Source organism: Bemisia tabaci, chromosome 7, assembly GCF_918797505.1.
Source record: "Bemisia tabaci chromosome 7, PGI_BMITA_v3".
Taxonomy (NCBI): Eukaryota; Metazoa; Arthropoda; class Insecta; order Hemiptera; family Aleyrodidae; genus Bemisia; species Bemisia tabaci.
Window position 1 is genome coordinate 15,740,947 of NC_092799.1, and position 17,677 is coordinate 15,758,623.

The 17,677-nt window shown below is 36.7% G+C and overlaps 1 protein-coding gene across 1 annotated transcript in view; it reads right to left on the minus strand.

The window, feature by feature from the left end:
* The window catches only part of LOC109029598 (uncharacterized), a 22,147-nt gene extending 4,494 nt beyond the window's left edge, over positions 1-17,653 (minus strand). The window contains exons 1-12 of the mRNA XM_019040117.2: positions 17,312-17,653; positions 15,981-16,063; positions 14,900-15,074; positions 14,044-14,219; positions 12,766-13,094; positions 11,487-11,600; positions 10,452-10,557; positions 8,188-8,396; positions 6,974-7,099; positions 4,735-5,584; positions 3,692-3,781; positions 2,446-2,562 (exon numbers count right to left, since the gene is read on the minus strand). Coding sequence (XP_018895662.2) covers positions 2,446-2,562; positions 3,692-3,781; positions 4,735-5,584; positions 6,974-7,099; positions 8,188-8,396; positions 10,452-10,557; positions 11,487-11,600; positions 12,766-13,094; positions 14,044-14,219; positions 14,900-15,074; positions 15,981-16,041 — 2,353 coding nt within the window. The 5' untranslated portion in view covers positions 16,042-16,063; positions 17,312-17,653. The remainder of the gene's footprint in view (positions 1-2,445; positions 2,563-3,691; positions 3,782-4,734; positions 5,585-6,973; positions 7,100-8,187; positions 8,397-10,451; positions 10,558-11,486; positions 11,601-12,765; positions 13,095-14,043; positions 14,220-14,899; positions 15,075-15,980; positions 16,064-17,311) is intronic.
* Positions 17,654-17,677: the final 24 nt, after the last annotated feature.

Consider the following 17,677-nt stretch of genomic DNA (forward strand, 5'->3'; position numbering starts at 1 on the left):
AAGCCAAAGTTAAGTTTTTAGCAACCCTGGAGAACCACTCAGCCAACTCAGATGCTTAAAAAATCAGCCTTAAAGCAAGAAGAAATTTGTAAAGCAGGAAAATAATTTTTACTCAGATCGTTTAGCTACAAGGGTGAGTATAAAAAAAACTTTGGCTGAATTTAGGTATGAAAGCTATGTACGGACTTTTTTCTAAGATGTACAAAATCTCGCTTGTCTTCCATCTTCAGAGGATGCTACCACATTTCATGCTCCTATCCTCAAGTACATAGCAATGGATGATCATCAAGAAATACTCGTGTGACTGGGGGGTGGTAGAATAGCAGAAATGGCCTCATCCCCATCATTACCTTGGAAAATCCCGCTACGAGCGAAATTTTAAGCAAGATCTCGTACAAGTGCATTGAAGAAAGTCGCGGCGCCCGCGGTTTTTGGAAGGAAGGCCTTCATTGCAGTCTTATATGCGAGTATTGCCTTGGCTCGTGCGAAAATAGTCAATATGACGCACTTTTAATGGAAGAAGAAGGGGATGACGTAGATGATCCAGAAGACGCTGAATGTTCGGACAATGACTATGACATGCAGTGAAAGGAAGAGATTGACGAGGATGGAGCAAGAGGCAATGAGGCGAAGGGGGAACCATGACATGGTGTAAATGCATTATAAAATGTGAACATGGTAACTTTACGCATGACATCTGCTGCGGTAAATAGCGAGAGAGGATAGGGTGGAAGTTCGTGCGACTAAAAATTTTGAAGCTCCTCATCTGATTTTTTCATAACTCCGAAATAATAAGAGAGGGTTTATTGGAACAACATCGTTTTCAACTCAAATTAAACTCCTCATACTGCTGACTGGATCACAGCGGTCGGCGCGCTTAAACTTAACGGATTCAAAATTTAGACCTACTATTATATTTTTGACAAGCTAGCAGTGCCTGTCTCTTTGGCTTGGTGGCAGCTATTGTTGTTATTAGCGAATGTATACCTATACGTAGGCACATCAAGTTTTTGTCCTCCGGAAAAGGTGCCTGTGGAGGACAGAAAAACTGATAACCGGGGAACGAAGGCCGACCGGGCACACCCGGGCCATGAAAATGGGGGAGGAACGGAGGACCCTGCAGCTGCGCTCATACCGGACCCCCCCTCCTTACCCTCTGCCATTCTTGAAAGTCAAGAACTCAAAATTGCACTCCTTTTATAATTCATACTTACACTTGTCACGATTTAATGATTAATTGCCTTGAAAGCTCTCTTTTTGCAGGGAATGTTACGAAAATTGCTCAACCTCAATACTTGCCGGAAACTTTGCAACGCTGTAACGGCATTTGTTACCATCCGATCTTAATCATCTTGGACTCTTGTTAATGGAAATTTTATGTACTTTAATTTAGAAAATAACTACTTTTGCCTTAATTTCAATAATATACGAGTTATTTCGGTTTTTCGGCCGAAAAACGCAAATTTCGGCCATTTTTTCAAGATGGCGGCTTTGGCTCGCCTCAGATTTGTTCGCAAATGTGAAATTCGGATTCAGCGATGAAAAATACATAGGAATAGTATATCAGAAAGTTTCCTCAGAAATTGTCTCTACTTAGCCCCTATTTGTGCTCTATTGACTGGACTAATAGCTGATGTCCATGTTTCTAGCTTGGAGTTTTTTCTGTGTTAATAATCGTTAAAATGGTGCTAGCACTTATTCTGAGATTGAGATAACCCCAAAACAAGTATTAACACCACTTTCATTGTTTCATCTTACTTTGAAAAGTATTATCAATCTAATGCTTCGAGTCACATGAAAATATATTGGTTAACTTAATAAGTGTTCCAATTTATATTTAATTTAGAAAACGAGGTTATAATCACGCTCATTTTACTCAGTTTCCATTCATAACGAGATTCATTATCAGATAACAGCTCAGGGGTCAGTTGAGTTGTTGTAGAGTCGCGTTCCGATGGTTTCAGTTGTTATATTAGCAGAAAATAACAAGATCCGTCCACATTAACAGACCAAACGTCCAATATTAACAGAGATATCAGCCTTTGGAATCCGAAGTGTATAACATCATCTACTGTGGTAGTATATGCATAAGTGTTACGGTTTCTTTCACCTTTGATTTATCAATTAGTGATATCCGCATTTGCACCAGTTGCTCTACTTTGACATGGATAAAACCGAGATTGAAGAGACCTTGGTATGCACAATCTTGGAGGATGATGTCGTGTACCGAGTTTTTGGAAGAGCAATATCTTTGTTAATATTGGATTCCGATACTTGGTATTTGGACGGATCTTATTACTTTTTGCTGATCTTCAATCTGAAATAATCACAACACAATTCTGTGACCAGCACAATTGATCCAAACTCCTTTCAAATCTTCTCCAATAGCTGATGATTCAGCTGTAGTATGTATTTTTTCAAAAGGAAATCATCCGCAAGACATACCTGGAGATACTGCTAACATGTGTGTACTTGAGTTACAGTCTAACTGATCTGTCAGATCGAGAGAACTAGGAAGAGAATTTACACTAACGGTTGAATCTTGATTTGATTCATTTTCATCTGGAAATAAAAGAAAAACAAGTTAAAAAAAGTAGTATCCCAAAGTTGATGGATCATAAAATTAGCCTCCCAGTGAGAAAATACTGGGTATTCTTGCTAAATATGTTTGAGAGCAAGCTTTCAACTGCCAAAATTTGGAAGATACTGCATTGGGCAAAATCATCTGAAACCCTTGATTTAGGTTCTGCAATCTAAATAATCTCTCAAACGATCAATCTAATCTAGCGATAACTTGCAATATTATCTGATAAATCTCTCATCGAATCAGGAAAACTCAAAACAGACAATAAAACTGAGAGACTTCTGGCAACATTGCCTGAATTAACAAGGATATTAAAAAGACTAACGTATTGAAAGGCTGCGATGCTACCTGACTTCACCGATATTAAAGTGTCTCATCAAAAACTCCAATGCTTTAGGTTTTCAATACGTGAGTGGAATGAATCACCAGATGGGGTGATATGAAAACTATTTTTCAATTTGTGCAGAATTTATCCTTTGACAAGGTGCAAATTTAAGCATTATGAAGTATTTTTTCTCGAAGTTACATTTAAAGCAAGATCTGTGTAATGAAAATAATTGAAAGTAACTCTTAACCAAGATATCAACATTTTTCAATGCATGAATTCAAACTTTCCGCTTACACAGGAACCGAAATCGACTTGGGTTGAATCGCATGCTAAACATTACAATAACAGCTTCTGCAGAATAATATTGCGGCAACTTCAATCCTTGCATCCGCTTAGCTATGAAGCGCAATAAGCACATTGTTAATACTTTGAGCAACACAAGTCAGGAGAGGAACACTGCTTGATTAAGAAGTCTGCCAAAACCATTGTAGTGTGCAATTTGATTCACATGGATTCTTTCCTCTCTTGTGAGCGGGGATTCAATTTTTTTGTAACTAGTGCAAATAAAAGTGTCAATATTTTGGTTCCGAATTGATATATGAATCTGGCGATTCTGGGTGAAATTTTGAGAGGGGAACTTAGATCAGACTAATTTTTGGACCAAGTTTAGAAGTCTTTATCAACTAAAAAAAATAGTCATTCCAAATATTATGCAAAAAGTAATTCTCGGATACTTTTTGAAACATAAATCCTTTAAATAGATGACAACAAAAAATTACCAAATGGAAAAGAGTAGACGCCTGTGACTGGATCCAATATACCGACCCCTTCAGCATCCGTTTCATTCAAATCAGTGGCTTCTTCATTCACTATTCAAAACCAAATTAAAATTAATAGGGTAATCCAAAAGAACAGGTAATAGTAAGGCAATCCAAAAGAACAGGTAAAATAAGTGAAATTGAAAGTCAGTGTACAGCAGAAAATATTTTATGCAAAATAACCCAGTTTTTTATTTCATTTTTTGGTCTTGTATTTCGCAGCAGCCTCTAACCTAACCTAAGTTAGGTAGTATTTTACTGCATGTGCAGTAATGTAAGTACAGTAAAAAAAAGTTTGTAAAAGCAATAATAAAACGCCAATGAGTAGAAGAGAAATCCTTTAACCTTTTAATTTTATTTCTTATGAAGAGGAGAAAAGTGAATCAGTTGTTTTCAAAGCCTTGGCGTACATAAAAGTACATGCTAAGTAAGACTCATCAAGGAATGTACTTATTCCCTTTTGAGTCAAGTTTGAAAATCTTTCTGATGTTTCGCAAACTAAATGCGGCTAAACTTAGTTTCTCCTTTCACAAATCAAATTATTTTTAACACCTTGCGATATTTTTTCTTTGTGTTCACTCTTTTTAAAAAACATAAAAACCTGATTTATGAGCAAATGTGCTTCACTTACTACTGAGAGGCAGTATGACGCGCTAATTTCACTTCAGACGTGATAGTGGTACTAATCGCAACTTTCAAACTTAAATCTAATTTCAAAACCAAGATAAACTTAACGCCATCTTTCTACCCATTTTGATTTATCTATTAAAATTTAGATAATATAAGATAGAAACTTTACTTCTCAGATTACCCTTGCAACAAAGCTTCAACTCTGGCAAGACAGACTTCTGATAATTATTTTATAAGAAGACAATACTTCTTCGTTTCATATTTTTGGCACTGAAAATAAGTGAGTTTGAAATGGTTGATTTAGATTTGAATCGTCTTTAAAAGTGAAATCATTCTAAAAAGAATGAAATAAAACTTGAGATGGGAGCAATTACCTTCTGTAGAAGTCGATAAACAATAGCTCGGAATGAAAGAACTGCTGCATGATGTATCAGACGTGGATGGTACATTCACAACTATCGGCTCCTGTTCAACAGTGAAATTGAACTGAGATTTTGAACCAATATTTTGAGTATCACAGACATCGGATGAAGTTCCTCCAATCTCGCTTAGATCGACGTCTAGAGATTGGTTTTCAGGAACAGGGGAGGACATCAGTCCTGCCAAAGAGACGTAACAAGTGGTGGACTTGCTGCTCGGGATGACTACACTTTTGACTTTGGTCGAGCTATCATTACTCCCTGCGGAATTCGACGACACGGTTGTACTCTTGGACAGAACACCAGTGCTAGGCGCAGAACTTGCAAAAAGAAGATTCAACTGACTTTGAGGACTAGTTATGCTAGAGGAGGGGACAGTGCCTAGCACTTTGCCTTCATTGTCTGTGATGATAATTTTGGTCGAGGAAGCAACCGGAACAGAGCTGCTGCTAGGTGTTAATATTCTGTTCATGACAGGTGTTGACGGAGCTGGTGCTTTTGTTATTTTCTTCAGCAATGGACCGGGCTTCGACTCTGGGATTATGGGGGATTGAGTGGGTTTTAAAGGCAAAGTTTTAGGTACGGAAGTAATAGGCGCGGGAGATGGAGATTTTGCTGGCGTGATGCTACTGGTAATACATTTTGATTTTGTGTGGTCAAGAGGGAGAATAAGCTTTGACTTGGTGTATGTTTTGACATTATTGCTGATGCTTGTCGAGGGTAGATATCCTGATGGTGGCTTGCTCAACTGAGAAGGAAGGTTGCTGAAGCTATTTTGGTTGGCACCTTTCATACGAATACTCCCCTGAAACAGGACACAAAAATTAAAAATTATAAAAGCAAATAAGAGTGAAAATTTCAAAAATAAAGATACAGTAAGATCTCAATTTATAGGATCGTAATTTAATGAATAGATCTTTCCGTCCCGTCAAAGGCCAAGCTAATTTGAATTATTTAACGAATTTTTGGATTTACCAGATTGTTTTTGTCAATCTTGTGAAATTCAATAAATTGCGGTCTTACTGTAAAGAATTTTTTTCCAAAAATACACTCAAAATCATATTTCCCAGTTTCAAAAAAGTAATTTAAGCTTTTGCCTGGGAATGAAGAACCTGACAAATCAAAAAAGACACCGCAAGAGGCCATTCATAAATTATGTAACATTGTAGAGGGAGGGGGGTCGAGGAGAGTGGTAGGCCATTTTTTTTTACACGTTAAACACAGGCACCCATGTCACAAGAGCTTTACAAGAGGGAAAGGGGGGCTGAAAAATCCTAAATTTAGCATTTCGTATGTGGACTGCATTTTTCAATTTGGAACTTCAATTTCTGGCTCAGTTTAGAGACAGCGTGTGTAAATACCATTCGTTTCCCTATGCACAAAAGTGTTTTTAAGGATGGGGTAGAAATTGCAGTTCCTAATTGCAAAATGTAGTCCATTTTATGAACAGCCGCTAAGTGTGAGAGGGAGGGGAAAGGTGGAGCCTTGCAGGTTTCAGCGATGCCGATGCTCAACAAATTTCAGGGTTATTGACGGGGCTGTGCCAGCCTGGTTTTTAGGGTTCAAGTCGAGTTCTAGTATTTTGTCACTGTTTAGAGCCGAATTCAAGCTTTGAAAATGATCCTCGAGCCAAGTCGAGCTTGAGAAATTTTTAGTTTTAACATATGATTTTACAATCAAAATATGATGCCAAAACTAAAAATAATAATAGTATGATTAAAATATTTGGGAGTTGGAGTCTTTCAGCGTTTACGGCTTCAAAGGCTCGAAATACTCAAAAAAACTTGTGTTATGTGCACTCCAGCCAAGTTTGAGTACTCGCTCGAACCTAACCTAACTTTAGAGCCGAGTCGAGTACTCGGCTCAACTCGACTCAAAATTCGAGTACTTGCACAGCCCTAGTTATTTAACACTTTGGCTGTAACCCTGCCCCCCCTCTCCCCCCATGAAGCTCAGAATTGTGCTCTCAGATTTGACGTATTTTGTGCACATGAGTAACAGAGCTGGCGAGTTGTTCGTAAGCATTTATGAACAGAAAGGGTTTCCAAAAATTGCTTACAGCCAACCAATATGACTCTTGAGTCAAATATTTTGTTGAGGACATTCTTTGGGGTTTTTCTTGAGATTTTGGAGGAGATGTCTGATCTCATGAGCACTGCATTTACATGGTATGCAAAAATTAATTTGCTCTTACCTGAGAGGATGTTGAAACAGCAGGAGTGCTATCTTGGTTTAGCTTTGGCACCTTCGAATGGGGTGATTCCAAGTGTAGCGGAACACTGTTTGGCATCTTCCTTTTCAACACTTTGTCAGGTGTATCCTGTAATTTCATTAAAATAAAATAAGATATGGGTAAAATTTGACCAGAATGAGATAAGAGGAAAATCTATATTTGTTGAAAAATGTCAATTAAGTAACAGTATCTTGGGATGTTATCTGATGAAATAACTAGGAGGCAATTCACCGCATAAAGGCTTTAAGAGGTTTCCATAATTTCTTCAATTTCCGATTTCCTGACTTTCCCTGACTCTAAAATTTTTGGATTACCTGATCCTTTAACAAAACTTCCATTCAGATTTTTTTCTTTTCATTCATGCTGACTTCTGTTAAACGCTACTTGTAAAATACCCTGACTTTTTCTATGCATTCCCTGTCTTTTCTAGGTTCCAGACTAGGGTGCATTGCAATTTTCAAAAGTAAAATTCCCTGATTTCCCTGACAAAAGCTCCCAAAAAACCCAGGAAAAATTTAAAATTCCCTGAAAAACTGAAAAAATAATTCCCTGACATTTCCCTGGCAAAAAGGGATTATTCCCAATATTTCGTTATGGTTGAATTGATAAGATGTATGTAAGAATTTGTTCATGTTTTAGGGATATAATGTAATGAATAGAGCAGAATATGTGGTGCCTAAACTTATACGAGATACATCTGCATCAATTTTAAAATTTAAAGGACATCAGCGGAAATTCTGGTAGAAATGTTAGAATCAATTCAATTTTTCTGAAACTTGATTCTTCACCAATTTTCAAAAAAAATTTTTGAAAAAAAAAGTGCGTGTTTTTCGATTTCCCTGGCGTTTTTTCGACAAGAATATTGCTTGCAAAATAAAATTCCCTGACATCCTGAATTTTGACAGATTCCTTGACGTTTTCCTTACTTTCCCCGACACAATAAAAATTCCCTGACTTTTCCCGGTTTTCCAGGTTGCTAGACACCTTGCAGACAGAAAATGAACCTCCAATGCTTTGGTTTGAATTCCTCATACATGAGAAGACACCCTGATTCCAATAATACAGAGAAGAAAGGTGAAAAAAAGATGAGTCGGACTATTTTTGATGAAGAGGGGATCTATTCAGATGCAAATCATCACACTACAATTGATTGCAATTACTTTGATAACTCTCACCTTATGAGTAAAAGTTACATTCCGTTTTATCGGTGGGTTTTTCTGCATGACTACAACATTGTGCTTGACGCCAGTTAGGTTATTGGTAACATTCGGTCGGACCGAAGCGAGGTTCGGCCGCATAAATCGAGGAAATCCTGTTCCAGGCTCTGACCTTGACGCAGCAGTGGTAACAGAGGAGCGAGGTGTCATCACTTTAATTCCAGTCACTGAAAGATAACAGTCAAAAATATTTAAATTAACGCCTGAGAATATAACTGAGGTCACAAACACAAATCATTTGGGAATGAAAAAAAAAAAAACAGCAGCAGTAGAGAGATAATATACATAGGTTGTCCCAAAAGTACTGCACGTTTTTTTTTTTTTGGACGAACGGTAGCAGATATCAAAATGCGGTTTGTGTAGTCTTAAAGATAGAGCAATTACCGATAAAATAACACAAATCCGAGCTCTCTAAGTAAAAAAATGACCAAGTTACAGGGTTTTGAAAATGGCTTCCAGAGGGGACCCCTACGGAAATTTTAGCTTCTTTTCTAGAAAAAAAAAACAAAGATTTAAAGATTCAAGATCAATTGGTTTAATAAAATCAATTTTACACAATCTTACCAAGATTACTGGCATTTAATCCTCTTCACTTGACGACTGGACACTGGTTTCCTTCTCAAAATACCTTCCATCGCTTGCCACACAGCGCCGCAACCGTTCTTCCCACTTCTTCAAACATGTTTTTTCGAATTCTTCTTGCCTGATGTTCTTCAAGAAAGTTTCAACAGCTCTTTTTATCTCGTTGATGGAGTTCAATTTCCTGCCTCTTAAGCCCTTTTTCAACGTAGGGGATAACCAAAAATCGCAGGGTGCAAGGTCCGGGCTGATATCATGTTGCCAACTTCATTCGATCGCGATGATTTCTCTGTAGAATTTTTTATTAATCAAATCTTTGTTTTTTCCAGAAAAGAAGCTAAAAATCCTGGAGGGGTCACCTCTACAAGTCATTTTCAAAACACTGTAACTTGGTCATTTTTTGACTTAGAGAGCTTGGATTTATCTTGTTTTATCGGTAATTGACCGGTCTTTAAGACTACACAAACCGCATTTTGATATCTGCTACCGTTCGTCTAAAAAAAAAAACAATCAACTCTTTGTTTTTTTCCCGGAAAAGAAGCTAAAATTTCCGTAGGGGTCCCCTCTGGAAGCCATTTTCAAAACCCTGTAACTTGGTCATTCTTTGACTTAGAGAGCTCGGATTTGTGTTGTTTTATCAGTAATTGCTCTGTCTTTAAGACTACACAAATCGCATTTTGATATCTGCTACCATTCGTCCAAAAGAAAAAAACGTGCAGTAATTTTGGGACAACCTATGTAGTTTTTAAAAACAAACTTCATGACTGCGTCAAAAACTGTGTAATAGGGTGTTTCAAAAATAACTTTTTTTGGATAACCTTTGCTCCTTTCAAAATTCCTGACCACTCTTGGACCTCAGTAACATGAGTATGAGTCAAATTTTGGTCTCGCTTATTTCCATGTTGAAAAAAGGGGGGTTAGGCCCCTTTTTTTCCCGAAAAATGGGCTAATTTTGAGGATTTTCTTTCAAGCTGTATATTTACATATAAGACATTTTAATAGTGATTCTTCGAATATAATGCTTCATTCACCCTCATCTGATGTGAATTAAGTCTCGATGATCCTAACTTGGGGGCACACGCAATTATAGGGGACATAAGCTCATAAGAAAATCCATGAAAATTTCTGATTTTGTTTTTCATATTTTCTTTCCCTTGGTCAAGGAGTTTCAATGTTTTTGAATGATTCTATGTAAGGAAAAAAATAACACAAAAAATGGATAACCAAGGCTTAAAACTCCAGATGTTTTATGTACCACAATGTTTTGGGATCCTAATAATCATATTTTCAACCAAATAAAATAAAAATGAATATTAAATGGAACAAAAGCTAAAACCTACACATTTTATAGTTTGGGGTGGATTAAGTATCCTTGTGTTAATGTGGATAGATGCTTCTACCTACACACTACAACACTACATAGTGTTCAGGAATTGGTCTTTTTCGATTAACAGTGTTCAACAGAGAAAAAGTAAAAAGATCCATACACAGGCAAATATGCAGTATATGATATTGAACAGATTATTTACCTAAATACAAAAGCAGCTACATTCTAAACATGCGTTTTGCATTCATCCTCAAAAAAAGGATTATCACAGAAAATTAATACTACTGGAAGTATGTAGGTGTTGTGGACCACTCACCAACTGGACTTGAAGTTGGAAATGTTGGATTTGATGAAAATTGACTATTAAAATTTTTGTTTACTACTTTCAATGCGCTCGGCGGGATACTGGAACCGACTGCTACCTGTAAATCAAGGCATCAAAAGTGATGGTTAGATTGAATATAAAGTGTAAAGAAATCTATGATATTTACTCCTTGCAAATAACTACATAATAGAATAGCTTTTGAAGGAAAAGCAATTGATAAACAAAAACGGCGACTGCAAAAATCCAGAGGAAATCAACATTGAAAGTCACAGGGAATGAATTTCTGATAATAATAATTAAATTTCATTTCTTTTCATGAGCTAAGAAACATTTTGAACTAAAGACCCCACACACTCCTTATGGGGATGTGTACCACGAGCGATTATCAATTTTTTATTGTTTTAAATTCTTCTATGGATGCTGATCAACAGTCATCATTGCGCCAACTTTCTACGAGCCACCATTTATGCACAATCCATGATTGTAATTTCAGTAATTTCCAGGACTGGCCGGCGAAAATCTAAACGAAGTGCATGTCTGTGTGGTGGGGACAATGGAGTGGGAGAGAGAAAGAAACTAATTTGGACGGTGGAAAGGAAAGGCATGTGGAATCTAAGATAAGAAGTGTCACTCGGCTCCTGATTGATTTTCCAGTTTACGTCATTTACTCTCAACCGACCGACCCAAAACGCACTCGAGTACTTACCTTCATTTATGCAAGAGGTAATCAAAGAATTTTCCACGGATTGTGCGAAAACGGTGCCTTATAGAAAGTTGGCACAATGTTGACTTTTGATCAGCATCCATAGACAAATTTAAAATAATTAAAAAAATTAAAAATCGATCATATTACACATCCCCATAAGGAGCGTACAGGGTACTCTGGAGAAAAAAAGGACAAAAAATGATCTTTCCAGCACTTTCACACCTGTTTTCTTGAAAATTTATCACAGGTTCAAATGAAATAAGTATTGAGATATTTGCAGAGGTATGTTTGGCTAACAAACTGAGAGAAAATTTACATACCACTTTGTGACCAGTTGATGTCCCTTGCTTCACAGCTGAGATTATTTGGGTGGGCTTGGAAATACTGGAGGGCATTGTTTTTGGTGTAGCGACTGCCTTTCCATTCTTGGCATTCTGCAAAAATAAATTAAAGCAAAATAGAATTTAAATTGGAACATGTTAAAATTTAAATTAAACTAAAAATGATGATTTTATAACAAATTAAATTTGTCACAAAAGGTTTCATTTATTTTTGATGTGAAGAAATTATTGAATATTAATTAATTTTAGAGCAAAAAATAAGAAAAGCTAAAAAATTATGACAAACTAATCTACTCTAATTTTCTAGAAACGATTACAATTGCTCCATTTTCTGAAGATTTCTTGATCTAGAAACCCTATGGTCTACTTCTAGCGAAAATTAATGTGTATTTCTTATACAATATTACCAATTAATTTTAATCACTCAGGAAAATACAATTGGTAAAATTTGTTCTAGAGTTGGGCCGGGTATCCGGCGATTATCAGAATTGCTAGATTATCCAGCCAGATGCCGGATACGATTTTTGCGGGTATCCGTATCCAGCCGGATAAACTCGCTATCTGATTTTTGGACCCGCCAGATAGCGGTTTTTCCGCCGTGAAAATTTCCAGAAATTTTTGGTGATATTCTGGCACTTTTCGGCGCTTTTTGACTAGTCATGGAAATTGCTCAACTTTTTGAAACTTGATATTACAGGAATCAAGTGCATTTTCCATAAACTGACACAATTGCCACATTATCCTTAATTCCTTAAGTTCATGTGTTTCACTGTCGTAGACAAAGGTGCAGGTAGAAGAGAGAGAAAAAAAAACAATGCCATCAACATATGCATGAGTTCTCCGTTGGTAATATTTTAAGTCCAAGCGTAACTCTGCAATTATATTTATGTTGTAGTACGCAGTTTGTTATTACAGTATCAAAACAAAGGGCCAATTAAGCTCGTGATCGGTCTAAATACCCTGTATGAAGACACATACATTGCGCATGACGGTTTGATGGTCTAATACACAGGTGGTACAGTGTGCCTCTTGTCCACCATGCGTAAAATCGGGAGATTTTTCTCGCGCGAAGAAGCACTAACCAGAGGCGGCATTATCCTGGCGAATTATCCGATGTCCAGCTCTGGCCGGATACAAAAAATCGATATCTATATCCGGTGGTACGAAGAATCAATTTTAGCCCAACTCTAATTTGTTAAATTGAATAGATGACTTATCTCTTTATTTGGTGCAATAAAAGTTAAACAAGTTCACAAACCTTCGATGCGACTGTGGTGAGCGGTTTATTTACAGTGGTTTTTGTTACCACCCTTCTTTTTTTGACCGGTGAGTTAGTGCCACTTTTAATGATCGGAAAGTTATTCCCGAAAGTTTCACCAAGAAAAACTTTTTGCAAAGGGGCGTTGGCATTTTCATTCTTATCAACAGCAGATTTTACACATCCATCATTTAAAATGTCACTTGGAAGGGCCTTTGATTTCTCATCGTTGCTCTTTTCCTTAGAATTTTCTTCTGATGGACCTTCGTTTTCTTGCTTTGGTTTCTTCACAGACCTTCTTTTCGGCTTGTCTGGCTTGACAGGCTCCACTGGAAAAAATAATTGAATTATATTATTTGAAGCCACCTATTTTACTCCGCTAGTAAAAAAGCCATTTAGCATCCAGCATGAGGTCCTATTCATTCCAAAAAAAATTAAACTGGTGTTAACATGTCATTTGAATCCATTTTCTACTATCCAAAATGTTTTCCTTCCAATGAGGTGAAGGTGGCATTATCTCACTCTAACGTTATTCAACAATTGAACGTCGGGTATTTTTTCTTCAAGGTACTTGCGTTATATTCTACTCTAAACATTAGCAGGATTTTCATGATAAAACAAAAATAATAACTCTTTGAAGCAAAAATAAGACATAATTTTCAGGAAATTCAAGTAACATGAAATTTTTTGAAAGCATATTGATGGCCAAAGTGCGAAACCACATATTTCCATTTGCAACATTTCAGACTTCCTGTCATACCTAATTTTTTTGCTCGAAAACTAGTCCACGTATTTTCTAGAAAACTTCCTTGATTCCCCCTTCTGTCAACAGAATATTCGGAATAAATTTCAAGCTACATATAAAGTTGACTTGTTTTTCTTTGAAAAAATAAGATACTTGTGGAAATTTTTAAATACCGCAATGAAGATAAGTAGTACATATCGCACTTTATATATCGATATTATACTTTCAAATGGAGCTTTGTGCCAGCAGTGCTTATCAGTGGTCTGCAGAACCTTCCCAGAGAATTTTTTGTGTTCCTCAAGTTTTATTTGCACTGATAACATTTCACTTTTGAAAGGGAAAACATTTTTTCCCACTGCATATAGAAGAGGGATGTCTGTTGATCATCTGACACTGAATGCATTTTACCACCAATACCACCAAGGTTATGTGTTTGTTTACATTTGAACCAACGATAGTGCAATATGGACCTTTGATGTAGCCACTGGATAAGTCTACTGGCTAATCAGTCAGGAATTAACATAAATACTAACCTTCTTTCCTATTGGCTTTGGTTGGAAAAGGCAACTTTGCATTTTCGGCAGCTGTTATGTTTGCAATTTTATCAGCTAGAAATGAATATGCTGTCTGAGCATGAAGCCGCGGGATGATGGGTATTTCACGCCTTCCTTCGATAGCCCACTTTATTTCAGTATTTGGTCCATATATCCTAGAAGAGAATATCAAAATTTTGCTTGTGAAACTCTTTAGACATTCCAAGATCGAGTGGGAAAATGGCAAGGAAAAATTATTTCTGACTACTGCCTAAGTACAGATGATATCAAGGGTGAGAACAGAGACTTTCCAACTGTGACCCTATTACTTTACTGTGTACATTAGGAGAACCCTGAGGAAAACAGGAAAATAAAGGGAGAGGCTTTCAATGAGCATTTTCATTTCCATAATGATTTTTTGATGGAAAAGTCAAATTTTATGGGGGACAGTGTTTTTTTTTCTAAGGAGGTGCTGATGCCATAATTTGGTAACAAATTGGGGAAGGCTTGGAACTTTTTGCTCTCTTGGACAGTTTCAGAATATGTAAATGTTCGTGAGAAAAGGGATCTTAATGCTAAAACACTAAAAAGACAGTTACGTAGATTGTAACCAACATTAATATTTAATTTGTACATATTTATTGGAATAGTATATCTTCATATTTGAAATGTGTTTTTCTCAAAATTACGGTTTTTTAGGACTCCCTTTCACCGAAGACATCCTCAATTATAGAGAAATAAAGAACATTATAAATTGAAGATGTCAAAATTTAATTTACAATTTGATTGAAGGAATCGAAGATTTCCTTTTCATAGGAAAAAAAAGAGCTTTTCGCAGTGATAGAGGAATACGTACTGTTGTGCAATAGTGGAGAGTTTTTCATCGTTCACTGCACGTCGGATCTCAGCACTATATCGCTCACGTGGAATGTGAAGTTCTGCAGCAATATCCATTAACAAACTTTTCTTTTCGTCAGTGAGTGGTCCTTGAGCTCTTAGTGCAGACACCATATTGCCGTATGCTTCCAGTTCTACGTATAAAAATTAAGTTGAAAAATGAAACACCACACAAATTAAAACTTTTTTAGAGTAACTTATTTCTTAAAACAGTTAAATAAGTATATAAGGTGTACAGCCCAGGTAGTGCCACATGCTACTTAGGTTGCCTAATTATTCTCTGATCTGGCAAATAGTATGCATAGTCTAGATTGTATTTTGTGTATGTTAGGATGTAAGACTGCAGCCTGGGTAAATAGATTAGGAACAAATCATTTTTATACCAACGCTTACCAATGATGCCATCCGATTGTATGCACTAACCCATAGAGCAGAGCTAACTTTGAACTAGGTGATCAGAGATTGACGTCAGTCTTAACATATGATAGGCAAGCTCTACTGATGCTACTCTAGAGGTTATGACCCTAAAATTCCAATGGAATGGTATAACCGTTGCCTACGAGAATGGAGAGGCCGTAACTAGTCAGTTCTGTGACGTCAAGCTAGTAGATATTTACCGAAAACAACAAGCATCTCCGGGTCATCAGTGCATTGATGAGTGAGGCAGTCGCTGCGTGGACCAATCAGAGTGGCTCTCGATCAGCCGAAGTTGCGCGAGCGGCCCGTTTGAATCTGAGTGGAATAACGATTTTCGGTATTACGCATTCATTTCCTCGATATTTAGACAATGTCACAAATGAACTAGTTAGTTTTCTAAAGTGAAATTTCATCCTCTTTCTAAACAGTTCTTATGAAATTTTGCGTCAGATCAACCCTGAAAGAGATATCGGCAAGAAATCATCGCGCGGCAAGCGTTCTCCCATAAGAACGCGTGTTAAACCGCGGCCGAGTTTCATCTACTAGTGTGACGTCACAGAATCGTAGTTACGGCCTCTCCATTCTCGTAGGCAACGGTATAACCAAAGTGCGCTCCAGCTTACCTAATTTCCTTAACATCAATTTGCACTCATTATCGGTCATATCCACAAATTTAGGCCACATCTTTGCTTTTGTGTAAACGACACTGGAACAGAAAAATGAAGACAAGTTTATTAATTAAATATACTTGAGAATGAAAAAAAATTCACTTAATTTGCTACGTGAATTGAAAAATTCCTTTGTGGCACCAAAAATAACCATTATAAAGTTTCAGAGTATTGAAGTACAGCTTAATGCCTTACAGAAAGTAATTTTATCTTCAAGCTGTCCTATCAAATGATTTGATGGAGGATTTTCTTAAAACTCATTTTCAGAAAATAAGTGCTTGAACAAGGAAAAACCTTACATTTATTCCTGATTTGCATTTAATCAGATTTCAGCTGAGAAAACAACTTTCAGCATTTTCATAAATCCAACTCCATTTCAAACAGAGAAAAAATTGCACTGTTCGATTTCATGATATCACATGAAGAATTGTATCTTCGTAAGCTGTATACCTTCCCTTTCTAGTCTGAATTGTAAAAAAGGATTAGAGGTGTTATCAGATAAGTTGGCATTTGATTACTTTTGGTTTGCAAGCGCAGACGACAAATTTAGGCCTCTGCACAGACAGTCGTTCACTACTTTTCATCTTGAAAACATCCGTCTCAGGATTATATTGTAACAAACTATGTATCAGTTATGATCCACAACCTTTATGTGGTGGTAATTTCTGTGTGGCTAAAGACTGAAGATATACTACTACTTTAAGTGTGAAAAACCGCTCCTCAACTCAAATTTACTTCGCTTTTGCAAACGTCAGACGCTATCAAGATGGATATTAACAAACGACGGTCCATAGAGAGGCCTATATTTGTCGTCTGCCCTTGCAAACCGACAGTGAACAAATGCCAACATATCTGACAACACTTCTATGTATTTCAATCATGCTTGTGTTGTCATTGCTGTTTGAAGTGACTATTCTTGATACTTGCCAAAAAGTAAAGTGTTTCCTCGTAATGAAACCTGTATGGTAGCCATTTCATATTAGATTTTCCAAGGTTAAAACCATGGATCCTTGCTTTATATGGCATCATGAACTTCAGACCAATAAAAATGATTTGTTTAGTTCCTAAAACTTCGAGCCCTTTTCGTCCATTTGTACAAGATACTAGGAGATTTTAAGGCTTGAAAACGCTGAAATAAATCAAATCAAATGCAAAGGTAAGATATCCTCTGCATACTGATTTAAGTTTGTCAGAGCGTTTGCATATAAATGTGATTCGCCTGTTTTAATCGTAAGAAAATTGGTGATGAAGAGGCCTCGTTAACTAGGAGAGTATGATGTACTAACCTTCGACTGAATGATAAATTTTCTTCAGTTGAGTTCGAAGAAAAACAGCCAAAATAAAAAATTATAAAACGAAGAAGGATTCATTGTTTTCTTTTTGGGAGACATGATCGGAAGAAACCTTCTTTGGAATCGGTTGCATCTGCACAACATATTCTCGAAACATAGATAGAAGAAATACACCTGCACTTCACAGATAATAACATTGAGAAAGTGTACGAAAATCTGAAATATCACATCAAAAGCACGAGATGAAAAAAACTAGTAAAAAATGTTCACTTCGAGAACCGGATGAAATTCTAGGCATGAAACCAGTTTATGAGTATTTATTTGAAATAAATTTGAGGTTAATCTAGGAACAGTCGAATA